Source organism: Dysidea avara, chromosome 7 (assembly GCF_963678975.1).
Source record: "Dysidea avara chromosome 7, odDysAvar1.4, whole genome shotgun sequence".
NCBI lineage: Eukaryota > Metazoa > Porifera > Demospongiae > Dictyoceratida > Dysideidae > Dysidea > Dysidea avara.
In genome coordinates this window covers 29,141,872-29,167,098 of record NC_089278.1, presented here as the reverse complement: position 1 = coordinate 29,167,098, position 25,227 = coordinate 29,141,872, and the positions used below count along the sequence as shown (strand labels likewise).

The 25,227-nt window shown below is 37.3% G+C and overlaps 2 protein-coding genes and 2 long non-coding RNA genes across 14 annotated transcripts; 2 read left to right on the top strand and 2 right to left on the bottom strand.

Moving 5' to 3' along the window:
- Positions 1-110: 110 nt before the first annotated feature.
- Positions 111-18,485, bottom strand: LOC136261236 (uncharacterized). Of its 9 annotated transcripts, none has more exons than XR_010703801.1 (22): positions 14,129-14,358; positions 12,317-12,550; positions 10,095-10,144; positions 9,951-10,019; positions 8,308-9,834; positions 8,062-8,257; positions 6,708-6,814; positions 6,468-6,566; positions 6,306-6,407; positions 6,076-6,254; positions 5,884-5,977; positions 4,238-4,383; positions 4,014-4,186; positions 3,840-3,957; positions 3,691-3,782; positions 3,530-3,632; positions 3,164-3,298; positions 2,545-2,781; positions 2,329-2,496; positions 2,103-2,256; positions 1,713-1,768; positions 115-555 (listed from the first exon to the last, which is right to left on the bottom strand). XR_010703801.1 is itself a non-coding variant. In XM_066055211.1 (20 exons), exons 12-20 carry the CDS (start codon positions 4,116-4,118, stop codon positions 523-525), a joined length of 1,047 nt encoding a protein of 348 aa, XP_065911283.1. In that variant the 5' UTR covers positions 4,119-4,383; positions 5,884-5,977; positions 6,076-6,254; positions 6,306-6,407; positions 6,468-6,566; positions 6,708-6,814; positions 8,062-8,257; positions 8,308-9,834; positions 9,951-10,019; positions 10,095-10,144; positions 12,317-12,550; positions 14,129-14,358; the 3' UTR covers positions 111-522. The 9 variants fall into 9 exon arrangements, 1 of the variants encoding a protein (XP_065911283.1); XR_010703802.1 differs by having other exon boundaries at positions 4,264-4,383; XR_010703799.1 differs by lacking the exon at positions 14,129-14,358 and adding an exon at positions 18,314-18,485 and having other exon boundaries at positions 4,014-4,383.
- LOC136261147 (phage-like element PBSX protein XkdO) lies at positions 9,091-12,542 on the bottom strand. The gene is made up of 3 exons (XM_066055119.1): positions 12,317-12,542; positions 9,951-10,019; positions 9,091-9,716 (listed from the first exon to the last, which is right to left on the bottom strand). Exons 1-3 carry the CDS (start codon positions 12,540-12,542, stop codon positions 9,091-9,093), a joined length of 921 nt encoding a protein of 306 aa, XP_065911191.1.
- Positions 17,730-20,343, top strand: LOC136261239 (uncharacterized). The gene is made up of 3 exons (XR_010703807.1): positions 17,730-18,910; positions 18,962-19,007; positions 20,233-20,343. It is a non-coding gene; the product is annotated as an uncharacterized lncRNA (long non-coding RNA).
- A 10-nt stretch (positions 20,344-20,353) lies between these two features.
- Positions 20,354-21,607, top strand: LOC136261238 (uncharacterized). Of its 3 annotated transcripts, XR_010703805.1 has the most exons (7): positions 20,354-20,448; positions 20,527-20,878; positions 20,927-21,037; positions 21,087-21,134; positions 21,189-21,239; positions 21,289-21,373; positions 21,428-21,607. It is a non-coding gene; the product is annotated as an uncharacterized lncRNA (long non-coding RNA). The 3 variants fall into 3 exon arrangements; XR_010703804.1 differs by having other exon boundaries at positions 20,358-20,878; XR_010703806.1 differs by having other exon boundaries at positions 20,358-20,883; positions 20,946-21,037.
- The last annotated feature ends 3,620 nt before the right edge of the window (positions 21,608-25,227 follow it).

Sequence of the window (25,227 nt, the reverse complement as noted above, 5' to 3'; positions counted from 1 at the left end):
TGAAGACAAGCTTAAGCCGACTGCTTCCACCTAGGTGTACATATAGGGATTGTAATGACTATTCTGTGTCTGGTCTGCAGTCAGTGTTTATTTGTCTTGGTATGAAGGGAAGCTTTGCTATCCATGAAACTATGCGTGAATGTTAAAGTTGATATAGTAATTTATTTCCTAATGTTTGTAGCTATATCTGGTGGTGCTGGTGAAGGTAAACAAAAGGTCTAGTGCATATACTGATAAAAGTTATGTCATAATGTCAATACTCCATGCACGTTACGTGTACTCTTCTGTGTCACTGTTACTATCACTACTCCTACTACTGCAATCACTCTCAGACTGTGCTGCCATGTCATCTTCATCATCATGTATATCCCCATGGCCAGTAGTGCCGATATAATCAAGGTCATGATCAGTGGTGTTGAATAACTCTATGGCATCCGAGAGACGTCCAGCTGTCTCTGCCTTTGCTTGATTCAGTATTGCCAGGGTTCCTCTTAAATGTTGACATCTGTCACTAACCCAGGATTATGCAGCTGTATCTGGGTTTTCTGTGATGACCTGGAATTGTGTTGGATCACATAAGCATGAGCCATGATATAATATAAGGTACACAATGTACTAAAATCTTAAAATAAAGTATTATTGATGAAGTATACAAACAGATTTATATAGTCACATTTGTTTTATGAAATAATTTATATCAAAGATGTAATTTGTTATAATTATGTCCTAAACTAGAAGCTACCTGGTGTGAAATAAGATAAAGGATTTCAAGAGTGCACAATAGTATGACAGGGGGGGTTAAATAATAGTCATATGGATACAATGAACGAATGTGGAGTCTACAGAACTTATAAACCCGAAGGCCTGAGGCTGTAGCAGCAATGGTGCTACTAAGGGCCAGAGGTTTATTATGTAGACTCCACATTGTATCCGTATAACTAATGTAGATTCTTCATGTTACACACTATATACCTCTCTATAGAGCAAAAATAAGTTTTTGATAGCTCAAGCTAATTTGTCAGTTGGGTAAAGAGTCACCATAGCAACCATCAGTTTGCATGTGAAAAATTTAGGTTCGTAATTGGCACAAATGCTGGCATTTTTTTCATTGGGTAAAGTTATAGTGATTGGTTATGAGGCTGGTAACTATAGGAACTCATGGGAAAACATGGAAAATAAACTTTAATGACTTTTAATTGACATTTAGTCAAGTTGTTTAGTTTAATCAAATGAGGATATGCCCAAGTTAGCAGTCACGTCTATCAAGTGAGTAGTAGTGATAACTGGATGCCAAGTAAGTTAGTTATGCAGACTGTGCCTGAAGGTGTGGGGTATAAGTAAACATGGTGGGGTATAGGGGATTTATTGACCACCAAAAACAGCCTAAATAGAGTCGATATATAACTGAACAGGCATAGTATACAGGTAAAATCATACACTGTGCTGGCCTCCTAATTGTTAAAATCAACACATTGATCAGTTGGGAAAGGCCGTGCAATGCCAAAAAGTTATATTATGGACCGTGTACGCACCTATACAAATATATACATAAAATAATTGATTTTCTCCTATAGCCACCAGCATGCCAAAAATGGTAGAATGATTAACTACACGGTACCAAAAACAAACTAGATACAACAGATCCATATTATTCCTAGACATATACCAACTCAACAGTACAATGACATAACTGTCACATTTTATGAACATACATTACTTCTGTCTTCTGTTTGTGTTGTTATCAAGTCACTTAATTCATCTTCAATCTCTACAGAGAGAGAACAGACAACGTGTGAGAGTAACATTCTAACAACATGGTTGGCATGCAGGTATCTGGAGTCATAAATGGCAGGAAAGAGCAGCAAGGTTGAATAGCCATTAATTCAAAGCATAGGACTATACCAAGGAGTGTCTACTTAAGCTGACTATCAGCACATTAAGGCATGTGAGTTGACAACCACTAAGGCTGTACATATATGAAAATGCAAGCAATAGAAATAAGCTCCAAATGCATTCTCACCATTTCACATACAACAATATCAGTAGTACAGATTAATATAACTCTTAGTAATAAGTTTGCATGCATATAATGTATATAATACTTTTAACATCTTCAGATAAATTTCTTAACAATTGGCTGAAGAAAACTACGCATTTCAGTTGTCAATAGGTGCTGTTCTTCTTTCCACCTGTAGCTTTCATTAAAACGTTCAACTAATTCCAATTTTAATTGGATATCTGCACTGCGACGCTGACCTAGCATGTACACAGCATCACTAAGTCTTCGTATTAATCATGGAAACACGTGCACCTTGAATATTATCTTACCTGTTAACTTGGACCAAGGGAAGTCCCCCTCCATAACAACTTCAACAGAAGCAGGATGAAATCCCTCAATGAAAACTCCCAGGGCATTATATTCAGTAATACAAGTAGACAATTTCCTCTTTTCTGATGATACAGATCTCCGTAAATTTGTTCTTTGCTTGCTAGATGCTTCAATACAGCAAGCAATAATAGGTGTACACACAAAGAAAAGCCTACTTGCCACACTCTTGATTGAAGATAACTTTCGTTTGATACTTAAATAATACAGCTCCATTCTTCCCTGTAGATCTTGTAACTTTCTTTGTATTGCCAACTTTTTTCCTTGATGTAAGCAATCTTTTCTACTATTCTCATCACTGATTTGTAGTTTGCTTTCTAAAGCCTGCAGCTTTGTCAAATTCTCAGCTGATTTCGACATAATACTATTGGCTTCTTTGTATAAATGTTGTGTTCCTGTAGTACATGTGCAATACACATAATATTACATTTGCAGCAAGTGGCATATCTAGGGTGAGCCTATATATAGGGCCTAAACTCTGGTGCCCTGTCTTCTCTATGCAACATGGAGCTATGCTCAGTCAATTTATCAGAGCAGTACTTGTCATCGTGCATTATGGATTTGAAGTGAAGAAGAGCCAAACAATTTATAGAACACTAAATCCGTTTATGTTTTTTATAAGTGCTTTAATTTTCCATTTTGAATGATAAATTTTTGGCAGCAAGCAGTGATCAACAAAACCAATGTCTACAGTAGATATGCCACATTTGTGCATGGATTAGTGTGCATACCAGGGTTTTATCAGCACTATGATAGCAATTACATTTTGTGGTTTACCAAATATTATACTCTCCACTGATGAATTATTATCATTGTACTGACTCAGCTGGCTAGCTAATTCAAGACTTTTCCACAGTAAAAAGTAGGCTTCTCTATCATCATCAGGATTATGATCTTCAGAATTAATTTCCCCTGTATATATTATCATACAAGAAAAATGCATCATAACTGTTGCTATACCGGACTGTTGGCATGGCAATGTGTAAATCTATACCACGTATTCACATACAAAAGAAATAGTGTATTTAAGCAAGTTGCTGCATAAAACCAGTGAATTTCTGTGTAAAAAGTTTCCATCAAGATTTTATGGCACATACTCTTAATATGTACATCATTTTAAGAATACTAACTGTTACAACTAACTTTTAGCAGCAGCTACTATTTCCTGTTTATACGATTCTAAGATAGCTTGTGGGAGCCCAATTACATTCATCTGTCCCTCCACTGCAAGAAGCTTTTCTCGGCACTAATATACAGTACAAATGAACATTGAACACATTTTAATGTGTCATGCATGCATGGACCTTTCGAAGACGGTGCACTAATGTTCTTGGAAGAGATCGGATTTTACTGTCATTCCAAAATATAACTGCTTCAGTCAAAAACTCCTCTCGTCCTAAACATATAATATAAACATAATAACTGTACGCCCTAACTAACAGTGTAATCTTACTATAAGCTAGCATATTCCTTTTTGGAAATGCCCACTGGGACAAATAGCTAAACAATAGCTCCATATCTTCTCCAGAGCCACTACCTGCACCATCTTGCCAGCGTCCTCCCCACAAGATCTTGAGTTTTGAAGCTGACAACATATAGCTACTTGGGTATGACAATTGCTAATCACCTGACAATGCCATGAGTGGGCTTTCGAATGCATTATGGGAAGACAAGGCTTCAGGACAGTCAAAGTTGACCCTTTCACTCCATGGAAAGTACTGGCACACAACATCTTGCCACATAAATTTCACATTTCTTTCACACAATTCTCCCGTGTGCAAAAAGTGAGTGTAGCCAAATCTGCACCTCCAAGTGTGTAGTGATGTACATAAGGTATACGAAACAACTTACAGTTCACCACGAAACATGCTCACTGCCTTTAGAGCTAATGTATGATGACAGCCAGCAACCACTAAACCAGTTTCATCAAGATTCCTCATGGTTTTAGATGTTGCTTTGGCAGCTTTCCACCTAGTTGTTCCACACATTCCTGTTGCCTACAGTAATATCTTGATTAACTTAACAACAACTATGTACTCTTCATGCATGCTTTTTTAATGTTAACAATATATATGTATATCTAATATATAAATCATGGCTACGGGTTGTATTCTGCATATATACAAAGTGAGTCCAAGGTTAGAAGAAGTTTACCCACTGCAAAAGTGGGGGATTTATCAGTGGTAAATTTCTAATGACCGGTTGTATATCTGTGGAATATTAGTCTCCCTAACATACATATATGGGGAAACCCCACGGGTGTCACATCTCATGAATTGAGCATGCCATCGTCTTGAAACTAGGAGTGGTCACTTCAGAAATTTAAATTTGTACTTACAAATAAAGGCAATATGGATAATATCATGGGGTTCACCTATTTGTTACAAAACATATCATACAGTACAATGGTACTGTACAGCAGGGACCAAAAAAGAGTGGGCATGGCCCATGCAGAAACATCTACCTCACTTTTCTCAAGAAATGATGAGTCAGTATTGGTTAGGCAAAACTAAACCCAAGCAAGCCTTCAGATTCACCCAAAATGCTTTCAACAAGTTGCTATGGAATTATAAAAAAAGATTTATTCAACAGAATTTTCATTTTCTAATGACTGAGTAACTGACTGATGCCTTAAGACAAGTGCCTTCAGACAACCATAACTTGATAACGGCTAAGGCTACTGGCTTGATTTTTTTCATCGTTTAATGTTGCTTTAGCCCGAGAGGTGCTTTTTGCCTACAGCAGCAGCTACTGTTCATGTATCATGGACTTATTACTGAGCTCACCTTATGTGAAAACATTACAATACACGTGCAATGTACAGTCTCTCAAGTTGAATGTCAATTCGAGTGTCAAGCTGAAGTTGACTATTCAGGTTAACTAGGTGTAACACGTGAAAACAATATTGTAGTAACTTTCTGTGGCATGCAAGTTGGAAAGGCGCAAGCAAAGATATACACGACTATACATGTAAAGTATTTCTAAACACACGTTTTACTCACAGTGCTGATAAACATTCTGCAATGGATGTTAGTTATAGTACTAAGTGTTTTACTGTGATTTAATGTCGTTACTCAGTACATTTTATTGACATGCTATGGTCCCTACTCTAACTGAAAATTTCAATGTCTTTTTTGTACTTGTTTTTTTGTTGTAAAATATTGTAAAACAATTTTTTTGTTTGTAAAACATTGTGAAATATTTTTTTGTCCTTGTCATATTTATCCTTCCTGTCTGAGAGATTTATTAGTTTCATGATTTGTTTAAATCCTTCCTCCTATTCCGTCTTGCTCTTATCCTTGGAAGGCATTGTCACATACCTGACTTGGATGAAAACTATCTCGGAGAAAACAAAAACAACAGTAACAGAATTTTTAATATCAATTTTTTTGTGTATTTGTTTTTATAATTACCTACAAAATATTAACAGGAAAATACCATGCATAGAAGGTACAAGCATGCATGTATATATTGCATGGAGTCATACAATAGCTTACGGTATCATCCCTGTATCCAACTTGCTGCAAATGTGCATCTACTTCTTCATTCTTGCAAATAAACAAATCTTTATAGTACAAAGTCCGAATACCTCTACATAAAACACACATACGTATATATTACGTATATTAGATACAACAACCAAAATGAATTACAGTTCCACCAAGCACGTTTGTTTAAAGCATACTTACCTAGGAACTTTGCTGAATCTATAAAGTTTTCTGTTTCCATCAACATGCATGGAATGGTGGTCTTCGAAGCATGCTGGACATTGAAGAAGCGGATGTTTCTTCAGCTTCAAAATATCCAGCCTCATGTATCTATACTCCTCAAATGACTTCATAAAAGTTGTTTGATTTATAACAGGAACCTGGATGATATTCAGTAAAAAATGCTATACATTATATACTACCATACTAACTTATGCATTGTCAGCAGAAATTTTTTCCAATGTGCGAATAAATCCTCCAGTTGATAAACTGGGAATGAACTTATGAAGAGTGTTAAAAAAACTCAAGTAGATCTTGTGAAAACATATAAAGATCTTGTGAAAACATATAAGCAATATCACGGGAAACATTACCAGGCCAGTATCCAGCTGACACTACAGATGAAAGTCTGTCATCGTAGTGGTAGTTGCAATTATTGCAAACAATTTGAGAGTCGTCTAAATCATACCGCCCTGAAAAAATGGACATGTGTAATCGTATAGTGACAAAGACAAATTTACTAGTTAACAGATACTGCATGCATAGTCCATTTAAAATTGTACAGCCAAAATAGCAGCACTACAACACACATTTCAGTAACAAAAATTGCGTGCCTTTGCAAGTGACTATAATGACTTTTTTGTTTAAAGACATTCTCTTCAATGTGCCACCTTTTGCACAATTCTTGCACTCCAGACTGCTGGTAGTGCCCAATATCACTCTGTAGAATAATGTACACACGAGTAATGTGCATCAATGTTAGTGACACATAACTACGTACTATACATATACATTACAGTTGTACTTGAGTTAAGTGCTGTGACAAAGAGATCATTTAAGCATAATTAAATAAAGTCAGTGAAAACAGTTTCATGACACATTGAAATTTCAAGGCTCCAAAAGATCAAACTATTAGTGAAGCTCTAACAAATAAATCAATGAATAATAGATGGACCTGTATGGAAAGGGAGCACCATGAATGGTAAAATCTTCGCATTAAAATTCTGCCAATTGCACAAACAATTTTAACAGTACTATCAAAGTACTGCACACAAAATTATGTTTGCTAGCACAATATGGGACATACACTGTGCAAAAAGTGGGATATAATATGGTATTTCCGGTGGCTTATTGAATACAAATAAGCCTTAATATAAATCCTGTATTATACTCATTTTATACTTTAGTATAATCCATACTATACTATTGCATATATGGTTTCAGTTTATTTACCACATTACCTCAAATAGCTTATATCTAGTATAATGCCCACACTATACCATCGCATATATGGTTTCAGTATATTTAACACATTAACTGAAGTCTTACATGAGATTGTTAGTATAATACAGGTTATACCAAGCTTTTTTGTATTCAATAAGCCACTGAAAATACCATCTTATATCCCTCTTTTTTCACAGTGATAAATATATGTACCACTCTGCATGGGCAATTCAAAGTCGCCACGAGTGCCAGATTTGTATATGGCACTGTTGCAGACCGCAACGAGTGCATTATAAGTTTTAATAGTGCATATACAGATATTGCACTGGCTGCTGTTTTGTGCAGCGTTGCACAAGTGCCGGTGGCTGAGACCACTACAACAACTCATCTAATAGGTGGAAAGATGCCTCAGTTCACTCAAATTCTTTTATAGCCTAACATGTAAGAGTTGATTGTGGGGCTGTAACGTCATTGAACGTCCACCAGACAGCATTGAAATGTCACCATTCTGAAGACCAAGATCGATATTGGCATTCTAGCTACTTTATAAAAGAAATGTAGCCATACAGCAATGCCTTTTTCTCCTAGTAGGTGAGTAGTACATAACAAAGTGCACTTGTGCTCTGCTTGTACATATGCAAGCCTGACTTCCCTCAGGCTCGTACGTTTATATCAAGCAGAGCACTTGTGCATGTTGTATAATAAATACATACAATACAAATGATGTGATGCACATTACTATACCAATTGTCTTAGTTTGCATCATGTGGTCTACTGTAATTGTAGGTGGGATTGACTCAAAATGGCTACCACGCCATGCTTTTCTGTCATGAAAGGGTGAAACCTCATGCAGTCTACCATCACAAGCTTGGCATAGTACTCCCATAGGAGTACACTCAGAACACCGAATGAATCCAGTGCTTCCACAAAAAGTGCATTCCTATACATTAAGATATTTGTACCAATTTATATGTTTACTACTGTACTTACATTATTATGTGGAATGCTTTGGTTAGAAATAACAGTGTCCAGCAATACATTTTTCGTCTCATCCCAACTCTCCTCTTGTCTACTTATGCGAGATTGCCACTCTGATGGTCTATCTCTATTGAATCTCATGTTTTGTTGATGAGCTCTTAGCTCACTTCTAAGTTGATCAAAAATCAAAGTTAGATTTAATGTAGCAGCATCACCTAAGTGCATAAATAACAAGTTTGATGCAGACCAACAACATAATTATTTGAAAGTAGTATATATGTGCTGTGATGAGTCATACTGATAAACAATTAAGTGCTGGCATTATTTAGTGGATATACAGTGATGATTTACATATTTACATGGATTCTTGTACACACTAATAGTTGCTGCAATTGAAATTTGAAATTAGGCCAAGCACATGACACGACATACATGACAAAACGTCCTTTTGCAAACTGTTTATGATTGTTGCAATTTGTGGTGTTTTGTAATAATTGTGCTTGATTAGTATTATATTATGTATCCTTTGAATTGACATTGTACGGTGATGGAAAAATTTGTCACAGGTAAGTACAGTTTATACAATCTGTTTACATAACTACTCATAGGTATATGCATCTATCAGATATCCACACTGTTATTAATGACTAAACTTCAAAGAAAAGAAAAGCCAACAGCAGTCACAAAAACACAGCTATTACTGCCCAGCAAACCAGCACAGGGATGTCTGTGCACCACTGTAGGGCTTAAGTCTGTGCATGCTTTTGGGGCAGGACTAGTGACCAGCAGGAGGATTCACCAGGTATCATTCACTATCATCCAGGTATCATTCACCATCGTCAAGGTATCATTCACTATCGTCCAGGTATCATTCACCATCGTCAAGGTGTCATTCACCATCATCCAGGTATCATTCACTATCGTCCAGGTATCATTCACTATCGTCCAGGTATCATTCACTATCGTCCAGGTATCGTTCACTATCGTCCAGGCATCATTCACTATCGTCCAGGTATCATTCACTCTCGTCCAGGTATCATTCACCATCGTCAAGGTATCATTCACTATCGTCCAGTTATCATTCACCATCGTCAAGGTGTCATTCACTATCATCCAGGTATCATTCACTATCGTCGAGGTATCACTCACCATCGTCAAGGTATCATTCACTATCGTCCAGGTATCATTCACCATCGTCAAGGTGTCATTCACTATCATCCAGGTATCATTCACTATCGTCCAGGTATCGTTCACTATCGTCCAGGTATCGTTCACTATCGTCCAGGTATCCTTCACTATCATCCAGGTATCGTTCACTATCATCCAGGTATCATTCACTATCATCCAGGTATCATTCACTATTTTCCAGGTATCATTCACTATCATCCAGGTATCATTCACTATTTTCCAGGTATCATTCACTATCGACCAGGTATCATTTACTATCTTCCAGGGTTCAGGTATGTATCATTTACTCAAAGTTGCTTCCCCCTTGGGCACCAGGATCCCATTATGCAGCTGGGTAAACTTCCAAGCACACTATATGCAGGACATTAAGTCAAGAAAAGTACATGGTACACAGTAGTATCATAATTAAACACTTTGTAAATATACGTATAACTGCATGAACTCATATGACAGCATTGTCTATATACCTGACTCTCCATCAACATCATTCATAAGATCTCCAAATTGGTCGCTCTGTTCATAATCATGGTCAATGGCTATGTGTACACAAATAACACTCATGCATGAAGTACAGTTAAAGTGCAATAATTATACAATGTGATTGCACCCACCTATTCAGAAACTTGTTCATTCTCTGCACTTGCACTTTGCACACCATTAACTGTTGTATAACATTCAGTTAAATTGCACCCATGTACACACAATACAATTATACATATGAAATATCTTGTTAATTTAGCTTTGCACACAAGCCTTTGTGTACTGATGGTTAACATTATTCACAATGAGATTTATCTTTAAGATAATCAAAGTTATTTGTGACGTACCTATTTTGCAAAAATCATGTATTTTTTTTACCAGCAGTTATAACCACCAACCTTTATTTGAGGGTCAGCGGCATAGCCAGGCCTTTATGCTCACCAGGGTTAACCTGTCACACCTGAATCTAACTTGTGCAATACAGTGGTAGCTCTCTACACCCAGCAAAATGCGAAGCATGAGCTATCTAGGGGGGTCTGGGGGCATGCCTCCCATCAGGAAATTTTGAGATTTTAGGTGTAATTTCCGTTAAAAATTACTCACTTGGGAGGGAATTTTGCAGCTGCCACTGCTAGTCATGCTGTTTGCCAGATTGACACATTCATTACTATATAACCTCATTATTGGTGCTTTTCCTTCTTTTGTTCTGGTAGTCAAAAGGGGTTTGCTGACCTACAGCTAACGTTTAGCTGGACGATTCACGTTTTGACATTATCAACTCACATGAATATATAGTTGTAATTTACGATAGTGGGTTTAATTTACGTAAGCTCCACAGGTGGACCCAACGAAATGAGCTGCAATGGAGTACAAGTAACAACTGGGAGTGTAAGTACTGTCTGTGTGTGTAGTGTGGTTTGTTGACTTCTGTTCAGAGTTCCTTAAACTTTACTAGGGCTTTGTCCTCAGTTACCAGGGCTTTATGTTCACCTTACCAGAGCTTAAGCCCGTGTCAGCCAGAATGTAGCTACGCCTCTGCTCTGTTGAAGGTATTTGATTAAAATTTTCACTGACGATAAACTTTATGGCTGTACAGAGTTTTTGTGAACCATGAATTAACTGCCTGGCTTCCTAGAAGTGCTGTATACACTAGAAAAAGGCCATATGCTTGTGACTAACTTCTTCATATCATTCCAAATAGCATGCAATCACTGCATGATGTGAGCCATTTGGAAATTATTATTTCTTGAAATAATTATTTCTTAATGGGTGTTGCTGTATCACATTATGGCATAAGTAGGGTGTTGGTAAGGTGGTAATTATGGCATAAGTAGGGTGTTGGTAAGGTGGTAGGATTTAAAGTGGATTTAGTGTTATTATGGTAAATGCTTCATATCATACATACAAATTGTTGAGAGATATGACTATATAGGCTCTATGCTTCAATAATAGAGTGAAAATAAATGATCGTCACAACACATAAAACTGCAAATTCCTTATCTTTCTTGGTCTGTGAAAAGTTTGTTTGCATAATTATAGTAAAAACATTGGAACATACTTTGAATACACTAAGCCACAATGGCAAATATCACATTTTCATTTTTCCAGGCAATCACTCCAGCGCTTTGTTGCAGCCAGCTGAACACATTAGGGTTTAACATGCCTATTGGACTATTTTTCCAGAAGGCAGAATTGTCAAAAGGCAGACCTGTCAAAAAGTATAAGCCAGATATGGTGTATAGCCACATGCAGAGTTGGGGTCGTTACTCTAAAAATGTAACTCGTTACATATTACTCGTTATTTCTACTCAATGTAACTCGCTACAGTTACATATTACTTACAGAAAAAAGTAACAAGTTAGATATTACTCATTATTCTGAGGGCAGTAACTATAATATTATTACATATTACATTTGTTCACTACACGAGTGAGACACGTTTTTCTGGTGTAAGTTCAGCCTCAAAAACATACTTTGTTGTAGTATCGTGGCCTCATAGGTACTCCCTATACACTATTACTCTTTTTCATGCCTGAAATGCTGTCTCCAGTGCTGTCTGGACCCAAAATGCAGCCAATCACGAGCTGGATACGATGTGCATTAAAGAGAAGTAACGCGTTACAATTTCCGGATGTAATATCCGTTACATATTACCCATTACTTCATCATGTAATGTGTTATATTACACGTTACTGCAAAACTAATATTATTACATAATGCGTTACAAATGTAACTCGTTACCCCCAACTCTGGCCACGTGATGGTGGTGCTATTTTAAAACTTGCTCATAGACCAAAATAATCAAAATAAGGTCACACAATCGTTTGCATTATATAATCCATATACCACTTACAATTGTCTTGGTGCCTATTTTCCACTGGCTTTCTTTTACGTGGCCTTTTCCTTGACAATGTTATTCTTTCTTCAGTGGCAGCATCATATCTGACTTCAAAGGTTGAACAGACTCTTTGCTTAGGAAGATTATTTCTTTTGATAGATGCTTCAAACTGTGCATGAAGAGCCTCTACATCCTCCTGACCAGTGTCAGAAATTGGTGTAGATGTTCTCTTGGATGTCATTGAAACAACTGTATAAAAACAATGTCATTTACCTTAAAACTGACTAAACATCTTAAAACTGACTAAAATAGCTTCATTTTATGGTATATAGTTGCAAAAATGGTTTTCATACTTGCAACTTTGTGTATGATCAAAGTACATCAAGGGTAAAAACCTTTTGGTTATTTTAAAAATTTGGTGTTACTGTCGAGTAAAAACAAAACAGTGAACATAAAAATCACAATTTTTTTGTTAAAATGAGAAAATTATGTCTATATTTATGGTGAAATGTACCGTATGATACAAATTTTTGGCGGGAGAACGTTTTGGCGAATTTGGCAAAATTATTTCAATTCGCCAAAAATTTGTGTCCAAATGTTTAGTCAATTGTAAAAGAGTGCTATATACAACACGAGTATTTGCCAAAAATCAACTCACATAAATTAACAAAGATTTCTCCCACCAAAATTTTGCATTGCATGAAATTCATTACATGTAGCCATCCAATTTATGCTTGAATGCTTACAGAAGCTCTACCAGCCAGTAAGGATATTTTCTCCTACAAATTTCATCTAGAGAGTGCCTTTATTATCATAAGGTACCCATGTGGTACCAAATGGATATTACTTTTTATTTATTAAGATTTTCCAGCACAAACACTGAAATTTCAGTTCCTATGAATGAGTTTCTAATTATTCATCTTGTAAAGGAAAGTACGTATATAGCTAAGTTGAACAGTACAGGTCTATATAGTTATTTGATGCCATATATATAGGCCTACTAAGTAATAACGTGTCTATCCAAGTTTTGTTGAACTTAGAGGGAAAGGATCAGCATTCTAAGCCTAATTCCCATACCCTGGGGCAGAATTGTTAGGATGAAGTGAGACGGGTTTGATATCCTGACCTACTAGTTTCCTAGTCAATGTGAGTGCTGTCCACAAGACAGTTGGACCGTATAGTTCAAAATAAGTCCCTTTTCATTAGTATTCATGTGGTCAAAGTAAATATGAGAATATGTGGAATAAATCTAAATTTGATGGCAGGCATTGGAAGGGTGAACACTCAAATTGATTTCTGACATCTTGACATGTACCTGGCCATTAATCCTTGAGACGATAAAGCATGCGTTGAATTAGCTATAGTTTGCAAAATTCAAATGTTACAAGGATGATGTCTCAATGTAGCAAAATTCTTCATGTGCATGAAAATACGTAGTACATCCATGTGATCATTAAAAATTCAAATAATCAAAATTTGGTATGGCTATCTAAAAACTGATGCAGGTGTTGATGAGGAACAAGAAATTAAATAATGACCGCCTAGCTACACAGCTTAGGATCTATGTAGCTGGTTTCTTTAAACCACCTTAAACAAAACGTAATACTGATACGTATCAAAAACCTTCCCTGTAATGATTTAATAGATTATATTGTGACATTCATAACTGCTCAGAGGATGGGGTTATGGGGTACTAGGTAAAGTATATCCACACGTATTTATCCCTTGCGTCACCTCCAGTGCCATGCACTACACATTAACCAAGTGTGTCTCCCAGGCTAATTCTACAATATGGGACTCATAGTTACAAAATGAAATGGCACTCACATTTCTGCGTGAAACTGGATTCCTGAAAGCAGCAAAAATCGAAACGATATTGATGGTGTGCATCAACTGAGTAGTCAACCCGGCAGCTGCAACCAACCCGGCCTCGACAGACTCGAGTTTGCATGGTATCAGTATACAGAGAAATCCCCGACTAATGCTTTCCCCCTAGTTCCCTGTATACTTCCCACCAGACACTTCGACCGTATATTTCAAAATAAGCCACTTTTCACTATTGAACCATATGGTCAAAATAAGTACGAGAATAGGTTGCTTTTTTTTCCCTTTTTTGAGTGATGGTCGGCGGAAGTTTTTTCCGCCAATCATCACTCAAAAAGGAAAACTGAAAAGCGGTCTGGCCACGCGAGACTACTTCGTAGCTCGGTGCTGCCTTGATCAAACAAGACGATTTTTGTTGTGGACATGCCATCCAACTTCAGCACTACACATTCTAAATTTGAGCGAAAGCGCTTCAAGCGTTCCCGAGATATGCGACTTCAAAAATTGGCTTAGTTTCTTCGTTATTTCTTCCTCTTGTCGCACACTTACAAAAAGTGCTATAAAACGCGAACGCCATATCCGCTTGCCTTGAAATTTGGCACACAGAAGGGGGGTATAAAGGCGCATCTCGGTACCAACTTTGGCTGGAATACGATAAACAGGCAGAGTTGTGAGCGATTATTCACGAAAAATAACACCACTATGTTGTCACGCCTACAGGGTAAACCGCGTATGGGAAGAAGCTGAAAATCGGTGGGTGAATAGGTTAACCATTGAACCTTAAACCTTTTGTGGTTTGAAAGAAATCGAGCTAAAAACCAGGAAGATACAACGATAAAATCAACAGTGTGTAACAATTAGTATACGCAATCGAGATTAGCTAATAAAAAAACGACTACTTATCACGCCTACCAGAAAAACCGCTTGGGGTAATGCTTTGAAAATCACTGTACAGACGGAGTAATCATCTTAGAAAGGCTCTTCAATGGTGTAGAAGAATCAGATTTAAAGCCACGGAGTTATAACACGAAATCCAACTTGGTGTAGCAAGTCCAGATCGAGATACTCTAATAGAGCAGTCACCCTAATAGAATTCAAGAGATCAGCTAGAAACAAGTAACCTGTATAGAAATCAGCTATAAACAAGTCACCATGTAGAGAGATAAGCTACAAACAATTCACCATGTAGAAAAACCAGCTAGAAAAAGTTACCTTGTAGGGAGTTTAACTACCGAAAGAAATAGTTCAGCTAGAAGAAATCACCTTGTAGAGTTCAGCTACAAAGAAACCACCATGTAGAGAGTTCAGCTACAAACAAATCGCCCTGTAGAGCGATAAGCTAGAAGAAGTTACCTTGTAGAGAGTTCAGCTGCAAACAAATCACCTGTACAGAGTTCAGCTACAAATAAATCTCCCTGTAGAGAGATCAGCTAGAAGAATTTTCCTCAGCTACAAACAAATCACCCTGTAGAAAGATCAGCTAGAAGAAGTAACCTTGTAGAGAGTTCAGTTAAAAAGAAACCACCTTGTAGAGAGTTCAGCTACAAACTAGTGACCATGTAGAGACATCAGCTAGTAGAAGTTACCTTGTAGAGAGTTCAGCTACAAACAATTCACCCTGTTCAGAGATCAGTTAGAAGAAGTTTTCTTGTAGAGAGTTCAGCTACAAAGAAACCATTCTGTAAAGAGCTCAGCTGCAAACAAATCGACACCTGTACAGAATTCAGCTACAAACAAATCACCCTGTAGAGAGATCAGCTAGAAGACATTATCTTGTAGATAGTTCAGCTACAAACAATTCAGAGCTCAGTTAGAAGAAGTTTCCTTGTAGAGAGTTCAGCTACAAGCAAATCACTCTGTAGAAAGATCAGCTAGAAGAAGTCACCTTGTAAAGAGTTCAGCTACAAAGAAACCACCATGTAGAGAGTTCAGCTGCAAACAAATCACCCTGTAGAAAATTCAGCCACAAACAAATTTCCCAGTAGAAAGATCAGTTAGAAGAAGTTACCTTGTAGAGAGTTCAGCTACAAAGAAACCATTCTGTAAAGAGCTCAGCTGCTAACAAATCACCTGTACAGAATTCAGCTACAAACAAATCACCCTGTAGAGAGATCAGCTAGAAGAAGTTACCTTGTAGATAGTTCAGCTATAAACAAATCACCCTGTAGAGAGATCAGCTAGAAGAAGTTACCTTGTAGATCGTTCAGCTAGAAACAATTCACCCTGTAGAAAGAGCAGTTAGAAGAAGTCACCTTGTAGAGTGTTCGGTTACAAAGAAACCACCATGGAGAGTTCTGTAATAAATATATGTATTATATTATAATTTGTACATTTACTGATGAAATCAGAAATATTTAAAATCTGCCTCATCTTTTCTTCTTCCTGTGGTAAAGAAAAAAAGATAGGTTTAAAAAGTCCCAAAGCTGGGGCCAGCTTTGGGGTATACAAATACAAAAAGAAGTGAAATCTAATCCAAAATAGCCAAGCTGTAAATAAAGAGTATGGCCCTCAAAAAGGCTATGGTGAAAAAGGATGTGAAATCCAAGGTGGCTGCCAAGAAATGGCTGTGATGGTAGGTTAATGGTAAAAATTTTAATAACGACAATTCAGGTGAATTTTGTGCCAAGACCAAGCGGCACCTGAATTGTTGTTGTTAAAATTTTTACCATTAACCTACCATCACAGCCATTTCTTGGCCCGGCGCCACCTTGGATTTCACATCCTTTTTCACCATAGCCTTTTTGAGGGCCGCACACTTTTTTTACAGCTTGGCTGTTTTGGATTAGATAATCTTATTCGCGTACTCATGAGGAGTTGGAAAATCCTTGTTTCAGTGCAGTAGACCCAAGGATACGCAAGTTAGCTATGAGCGTTTGTTTACGTCAAGTCGTTTTTTCCCACGAATTTCTCCTTTGTATGCAGTGAAGAAAGGTGGTAGAAGGACACACATACCCAGTAAATGATTCCCCTATCCATGGCGAACATGATGGTGAACGTTCAGCCCAGTACGTCAATCCATTCGTAAGTTACAACCATTTTAGTAAGCGCCTGTAATTTATTTTCCCTATACTTGCTGTACAAATCGATTTTTCAGTTGTTGCTACTTTGTAGGGCTGTAACTCCGAAATTCATTGGCGCATGAGGCTGAAACTTTGCCAGAAGGTACACTTGGCAAACTAGATTAGGCCACTCCAAATAAATTCTCTGTTTCCCGTCCTGGACTCAAGCATATTTGCATGCGGGCGGGCCATCCATTTCCATTATTTCATTATAAGATTGGCAGCTTTTCGGCAAGCCATTATTTTCCTGGCACAACCATAAAAGCTGCATAAAAGCATGCTTAAGCTTGATCCTTCCCTTTTAAGTTGCAAAAACAACACAAGCGTGAAGTGTGGGCCAAATTGATAGCACTGCTGACACGCCGTGTGAGCTGACACCGTTTCGAGATGAGCCTGTCAGTATGCAAGAATAACCGGAAAATAATGGAAGAATACGGAATAATGGAAGTTTTGGAGCTGACAGCATAGATACTGTATGCGTTCCTACTGGATTGGAAACGCTAGTTAAATTATTTTCCTATCCTAGTTACGGTGCGCCAATATATTGGGAAATTTGTTGAGTGACTGTTTGGCTTTCTCTCGCTTGTTTGAAGGCCAGTTTGAAGGCGTGGACATTCCTTTTACATTGTTTATTGTGTTGCGTTGTGTACTGAACAAGAACACAGCGTGTCTGTGGGCACTGGGAGAAATATTGTTTGCGACATGTGGCAATGGCAGGTACGCACCAGCTAATAATTCAGCAACAGTACTGTTAGCCAACTTCTCGTCACCGCATTTACACAACCAAAGAAATGTGTGATACATTTAAATAAATTTTAAGCTACAGTACTGCTCAGCTTGAGCTAAACAATAGCACAAAGTAGTGCCTGTTTTCTGAAGTTTTATCGAAGCAGTGGAAATATATAGCGAAGCAGTGAATATCTAGCTAGCCTACTACACTCTACCTGCTACAAGTGGTGTAAACAGCAGCAACGAAACAATGCTGCACTTACTGTTTCTTCAGGAAATTTGCACAACCGTTTTGAAACACCATATTTCACTTTTAAACCTGAATTTTCTTACGCTGTTGTTTACTACTCCCAGCGTCCCTACCCAGTCCAGCCTCCAATTAGTGTATGTGGTAACTAACCCAGCTGTAAACAACAAACACTAATTTGCTGGTTACAAGAACAGCGAAATCTTCCACCTGTCGAGGCCACAAAGTTTACGCGCAGCGAAACGAGGATAGCCCATGACGTCACTACGTAAATAATACGGGCGTTTCCAATCCAGTAGGAACGCATACATTATCTATGCTGACAGTAACCAGATGCGGGCGGTGGACGGGAAACAGAATTTATTTGGAGTGGCCTTACAAACATTTAATAAACAGGAATTTGAAAAATTCGCTATTGTGTGGGGTTTTCGCAGATCCGATCATATTATAATTAATATATCATGATGTGAATCTTTGTAAATTATACGCTTAGCTAGCTATAGCCACCTTCGAATTCATTATTGTTGTTGTTACAACTTATTGTTCATCACTACATAGCTATACAATTGCAGTGTTGGCCTTTCGGTGATGCACTAGTGTTGTCAAAAAGGTTCAGTTCATCCCCAATCATTGGTCGGCACCTTATTGTCTATATTCCAGCCTATATACGTACATGTTTACCTTTCTTATAGTGTCTGTATGTTTTTTCGTAGCATTCTGTCGAGGAATTCCTGCTTGTGGTGGCCTAAAGTGAGCATGAATTGATATGCTGTGTGATTTATTAAAATGTCTGTGTATTAGCTATAGCGCATGAGCATCATGATATACTACTGGCCGGATTTAGAAAGTACCTTGTTTGTGTTGTACTTGTACCTTAGTGCACTGTTAAAACGAGGTGTTACAGGTGCACCCATCGTAAAGGTGTTCATGTACACCCATGGTATTTATAACACCCTAGGGGAGTATTGTAGCACTTGGGGTGTTGTTGAACACCACAAATGTCATTTTACTCCCCAATAATAGCTAAGCCACTGTAAGGGTGTTTGCCTACACCTAGGTATATTGAAACCCACAATTGGATGCTTCTATTGAAAATTAGGTTATAAATACAGTTTGCTAACTTCTATAAGAGTGACTTGGAAACAACTATGTGGTAAGTGATAAAGTGTTGCAAATATATTATTGCGTACTGCTAATGTGCTTTGTTGTTGGTAGTCATTGAGTATAAATTGAAATCAACATGAAGGTTACTGGAATGCTATAGCAAGCCTACATTTCTTTTCAACAAAATGCCACCATGGAGAGCACTAGAACATCTTTAAAGTGTACCGTGACACCTTTATAGCTATTCCTAGAACACCCTTAGGGAGTGTTGCAATGCCGGGCCCTTGTAACACCTTATAGTTGCTCCTAGAGAACCCCTGGGGAGTACTACAACTCCCCTCAAAGGAGTTTAATTTACACAGCAGTTAGAACTCCCCCAAAGGAGATTGGATTACACCCTATTTTTAACAGTGTGCTGTACTTAGAGTTACTGAACACTGTATAATGTTCAGCTACAAATAAATTATACTGTAGAATGTTCAGCTACATATCAGATGGCCCTGTGTACATGCACATGTAATTCTTTGAATTTACTGCTTGTTATAGGTTTGTTAAACTTTCTATCTTTTGTATTAGCTAACTTTTACAAATCACCTAGCTACACTGTTAAAACAGGGGACTGAGTAACAGTAACTCAGTAGGGGAGTGAAATATTTTACTCTGAAAGGGGAGTTTGGATTACTAGGAGAGTAACAGTAACCCGCTAAGGGTAAAGAGAACTCCAAGGAAGTGAAGGCACCAAACTGAAGAGTTCCCATTACCAGCTAGCTAGTAGCTAAGGTGAACTCAGTGAGCCAGTATGGCTGAGGCCACATATGAATGAGCCACATGCAGGTTATAGATGTCTCACTATGTTATTTTCTCCATTAACTAACCTGTTCAATTCTAGCCACTCAATGTAAAAAAGGAAAGTAATTATTTAGGCTTCCTTTTCAATGGCAGCCATTTACTCATGTTTTATTTTACAGGCTAACCAAGACATAGTGAAGGAAACAGAGAGTACGAAAACAGGACGAATTGTTACTCAAGAATATTTTGAAATACGTATGTATAATTATTAAATACCATTTCTATTACAAGCGCATTATTTAGAGTGAAACCATAGAAACGGCTTCTTTAACAACAGAGCCGTGTTGAATAGTTGAAAGTGGTTTGCTTCTCTGAGGAATTGTAGTGCTTAAAAGGTGATACTAAACTGTTTGCTTGTTCGTGAATAATTACTGGACGTTCACTAGAGTCTATCTCATTCATTGTTTCTTCAGGTACGTTTGAGCTCATATCTGAGTCGTCTCGTGTGACACACCGGTTTATTAAACTGGCTCCAACAGAAGTCACCACTGCTCGTGAGGGTTTAGGCGCCTTATTGTGATACAGCAGAAATAGTTCAAGACTCAGGGAAAGAGAATAAAATTCGGCGGACTCAGTCGTATCCGCACTGACTGGTACGTACAGTATTCAGCCCATTCAAGCTCACCGCTAGCTACTAGTAGTCAGTGTGTAAGAACTTGAAGACTTGAGGGAGGAGAGGAAAGCCACCTAGCTTAAACATGGCGTACATATCATGTCCGTCTGCCTTCAGTTGATGTTAGCAGCCGGACACAATGATATTGCCTGGTAAGGTCAGTAGCCTGTATCATTGTCTTTTTACATAATTACATGCAGATTCACTGAAATTAACTAGTAAGATGTATCGTCTGCAGTTAACAAGAATCTTTGATACAATGTACATTGTGTGTCTTCAACTTCATCAACTTTCCAAGTTATTCTTGACCTGTAAGGAGATAATGTTTATAGTTACGTAAGCACATGTTTACTTTTTTAGCATAGATGTCTCAATGTCACTGAGAACATAGAATTTTTATAACATCCAGTAAGTGTGTTAACATACAGTGACTGTGCATCAATTTGTAAACAAATATTACAGGTACCACAAGAAATCAGTGAACAAATAGGCAAACAAAATGATGAACTCCAGGTAGCAAAAAAGTGTTGTTTTGCATGATAGCAACTGTTTGCATTTTTAGTTTACACTACCAATGCTGCTGGTCTGGAAGAATTGTTTTTACAACTTTGTTGGCAACCGTGTGTGATGTACCTTCAGCCATAAAGGTAACAAGTATATGATTGTTGAATATTTCTTTACTATATTGCTATTTACTACAGCTGATAACATGTCATGTGGCAGGAAGTAACTCCAGTGAAGTGGCAGTAAAGCATCGTTTGCTGATGAAGCCTTGCTACTGATCTCTTTTTTTCAGAGACTTTCCAATATTATAAAGCTGGATATTGTAAATATTTTGTTACAGTTTTGCTGTATGTCTTTAACATCATTTGAAATTTTATACGGAGTTATTTGCAGAATTCATGGAGTAAAGGAAATGCCTTGCATGCTTATGTAAACTCTCCTAGAGTAACTAGAACTCCCTACAATAGATTTTTCAAAGGGTTCCTGTTACTCCTTTGTGGGGTGTTAGTTACTCTCCACAAAAATATAGGGGTGTTAAATCCTCCCTACACTGGGAACTCCCCTAGGGGAGTAACAGTTACTCCTTATTTTTAACAGTGTATGTGCATGTTTTTGAATGTTTATTTTTTGACACTAGTATTCCCAACTTCCTTTGGTTATCCATTTCTCAGGTTTGGCTCATTCAACCATTATATTGAGGTATTTCTGGTTTGTGCATGTGTGTCCATATTCTTGGTATTAATCAATAGGTTTATAAGTTTCCAATTACAGTTTGTTACATAGAAATAATGTCCTACGTTCCTTATGCCAACTGATACAGGCGTGAGTAACTGTGAATCAGATAGATAGTTGCAACTTAATTTAAACTGAGTCTATAATGGCTTTCGATTGGTTAGTTTTCACGTGATATCATTGACCTTAAAATTTTTGACACTGGTCACGCAATCTACAGTACAATAAAACCTTACAAAAAGTTAAAGGTGTTTGTGGGCATTCAACTTGACATGAATCATCAGTATCAAGCGACATGGTTATCTCCTAGGGTAGAAATCAAGAGGAATGGGTGTTAGCTTATTACCAACTCAGCTTTAATACTACACACTGTTTATAGAGATTATTCTCTACCAAGTTAAAAATTTACAGTACATTATCTGCTGTTCTACTGAGTCATTGGTGAAGACATAGGCTTGTACCAATTATGCTGGCATAATTTCAAACAGAATAGGCTAGCAAAAACATAAAGCACTATGCCTGCATAATAGGAAAATTAATACATATCACAATACGCAGTGTGTTCACCAAAAAGCCAGTAAAACACACTACACATTATTACTGCATTTCTTTGCTGATTATTCAAATTAAGATCAGGATACTCTAATAGAGAAGTCATTTACTTTGATACAGAATTAAGTCCGGAAAGGATGATATTCTCTAATATTAAAACAGTCAGCTTTAAGGATAATCTTGATTTGGAAAGCATAACTTTGAGCATAATATAGGCTTGAGTTTTGAGCATTGCACAAAAGGCTCAAAATGTGATTGGCTCAAACCTAGCAAAACACGATTATTCATGTTTTGATTAATGTTGGGTCAGATGGCATGTCAGTAGGCATGATAATTCACATATTTGCACAACCTCCTAAGCCAACAGGTTCACCATCATTACAATACAATATTTTATTCTCTCTTACCATCTTGGCTGCCTTTTTTTCTATCCTTTGTTCCTCATTTCTTTAGCAAAATTATCTACATTGCTCTCAAAATTTATTATTTTATTATTATTATTAGCACTGTAATTGTTCAACTGTAGCTCCCTCAGGGCATTTAATGTGGATATATGAGTGTTAGTGCTCTGTGTATACATCCTCTTGATGGCAATGCCAGCATAAATTGATTGCTGAATGTGCAACATTATCTCTGCTTTTAAAAAATCTGTTTATTTTTCCTATTTTCCATCGTTTTCTGCATAAATTGTCTAATCCAAAACAGCCAAGCTGTAAAAAAAAGAGTGTGGCTCCCAAAAAGGCCAAGGTGACAAAAGATGTGAAATCCAAGGTGGCAGCCAAGAAATGGCTGTGATGGTAGGTTAATGGCAAAAATTTTAATTATGACAATTCAGGTGAATTTGCGTTGCCTCCTCCACTGTGAGAATTTCCCTGTGGGAAATTCCTGAAAGCATTTAGGGCAAAATTTTGAGCATATTTGACTCAGGCCTATATCCAGACTTCTAAAAGGAGAAGCTCCACTCTTAATGGTAGACTCCCCAGCAATGTTGTGCTGTTAAATCTTACCATTTAGTCCTTTAGAATTGCAACTGAAACCTTTAACAGTTGCCTTAGAAGATAAAGACAATAATTAAATTTAGAGGCGCGTATCACAGAAAGATAGTAGTTTCAAGTGTCATTTGAAGTATTATTGCTGTAAACAAAGGTAGAAATAAGTGTTTTGTCATATAAAATCTTGTATTAAGTGTTTCTTTGACTTTCTTTGACTTTTAAACTTTTATTGAGAAGAGAAATTTGTCAGTAGTTAGCAAGACTCAGTCAAGTATCTGCCAAATTGGGGTTCCATGGAACCCTTTGAGCCCCTCCCCCCAGATTCTCCCCTGCACTATAGCTGCTTCTCTTTTTCACTGCATCATTATCCAGACTGGTAGCATGCTTTCCTTCATGACTTTCTTTGTGTTTCTTCACATGATGTGTCAAGCAAACCACATAATATAGGTGCTACTACTACCATGTAAACAAAGTTAGTAAGATAACTTGATAAACTTGTAGGTGAATAAAGTTTAGAAATAATAACTATGTGGTGTGTTATTCATGTAGCTAATCAGCAAAGATTTGCTAACTACTTGCATATGCCTGTATAGTGTTGTAATTAACTATAATTATGTAATATTGTGACCGGTTTTGTGAAAAGGGGTCTTCCCATGTACACATCCAATTTACCAACTTTAATGATTCATAGCTTCGGACAGATTGAAGAAAATTAATGACACCAAATCTGGTCAATAATTAGCACCAACATTGCTAAATGAATAACGAATTTAGTTCTATTTATAGCTCCTATATTAAAGACCTGTTTTCAAAAATCCAGTTAGTTTGCGCCACTACACAGTGTGTTTAGTGTTCATGAACTTGCAGAAAGAGTTTACGAACAAGAATAAGAAAAATTAAGAATTTTTAGGGACAATGTAGTACCACGATAAAAAGTACTGATAAGTTGGATTTGGGGACAATTTAAATAGTATATGATACAAATTGTGGAAACCACCTGTAACATTCGAAACAAGCCTATTTCTGGTGTGTGACACCGTTTCCAATCCCTATTATTAGGAGTCGTATATCTATGTTGCTATCTAGTTAAATGCCCATGTGTTTCCAATGGTACAGGCGCATAATTGCCATGCTTTGTATCACCCCAGGGATAGGGATCTATATTGTGACATGAACAAGGGATCTATACACGATTTAGATACCCCAATGAAATTCGAGTATTTTACCTTGCTGTGGTCTAAAGAGTTTAATAGAAAAACCGAAAAACATGATGGGTACTTAACTGAAAGCTTCATCAGTTTAACTTCAGTTGCATGCATGTATTACCGGTACCTTTCCTTCTGCCTAGCATTATGTATTATTAACAAATACAGTAGTATGCAAGCTATATCAAGAACACAAAGAACAGAAAGCTACATGAACACAAAGCACAAAGAACACAAAGCTACATGAGTAAACTATCAAATTTCATAATCAGCTAGACTTGAGTGGTCTGCTTTTGTTGGCTGCCTTTCCCAAGCCCAGTGGTGATCAGTATGTGTGGTGTGGTACCTTAATGGAGCTATGGTCAGTCTGGGGATGGCTGTATGTGGCTGTACAGCTCCGTGGTGTTGAATAAAGACCTGTGCTGTGAATTTCCTTTCCTTTAAGCCAGTTTTGAGACCTGAATGGCCCATAACGTGGCCTAATTCATCCCTACGTGTTTCTCTTCAATTTTTTGA

Coding starts and splice junctions, on each gene's coding strand:
- LOC136261236 (XM_066055211.1), bottom strand. CDS start 4,118: ATGTTGTGTGCCAGTACTTTCCATGGAGTGAAAGGGTCAACTTTGACT. Junction 3,299..3,529: donor AATAGTAGCTGCTGCTAAAA/GTTAGTTGTAAC, acceptor TAATATATACAG/GGGAAATTAATTCTGAAGAT. Junction 2,497..2,544: donor TTCAATCAAGAGTGTGGCAA/GTAGGCTTTTCT, acceptor GCTGTATTGAAG/CATCTAGCAAGCAAAGAACA.
- LOC136261147 (XM_066055119.1), bottom strand. CDS start 12,542: ATGACATCCAAGAGAACATCTACACCAATTTCTGACACTGGTCAGGAG. Junction 10,020..12,316: donor AAATAGGCACCAAGACAATT/GTAAGTGGTATA, acceptor GTGTACACATAG/CCATTGACCATGATTATGAA. Junction 9,717..9,950: donor TGATGTTGATGGAGAGTCAG/GTATATAGACAA, acceptor CCTGGTCGATAG/TGAATGATACCTGGAAAATA.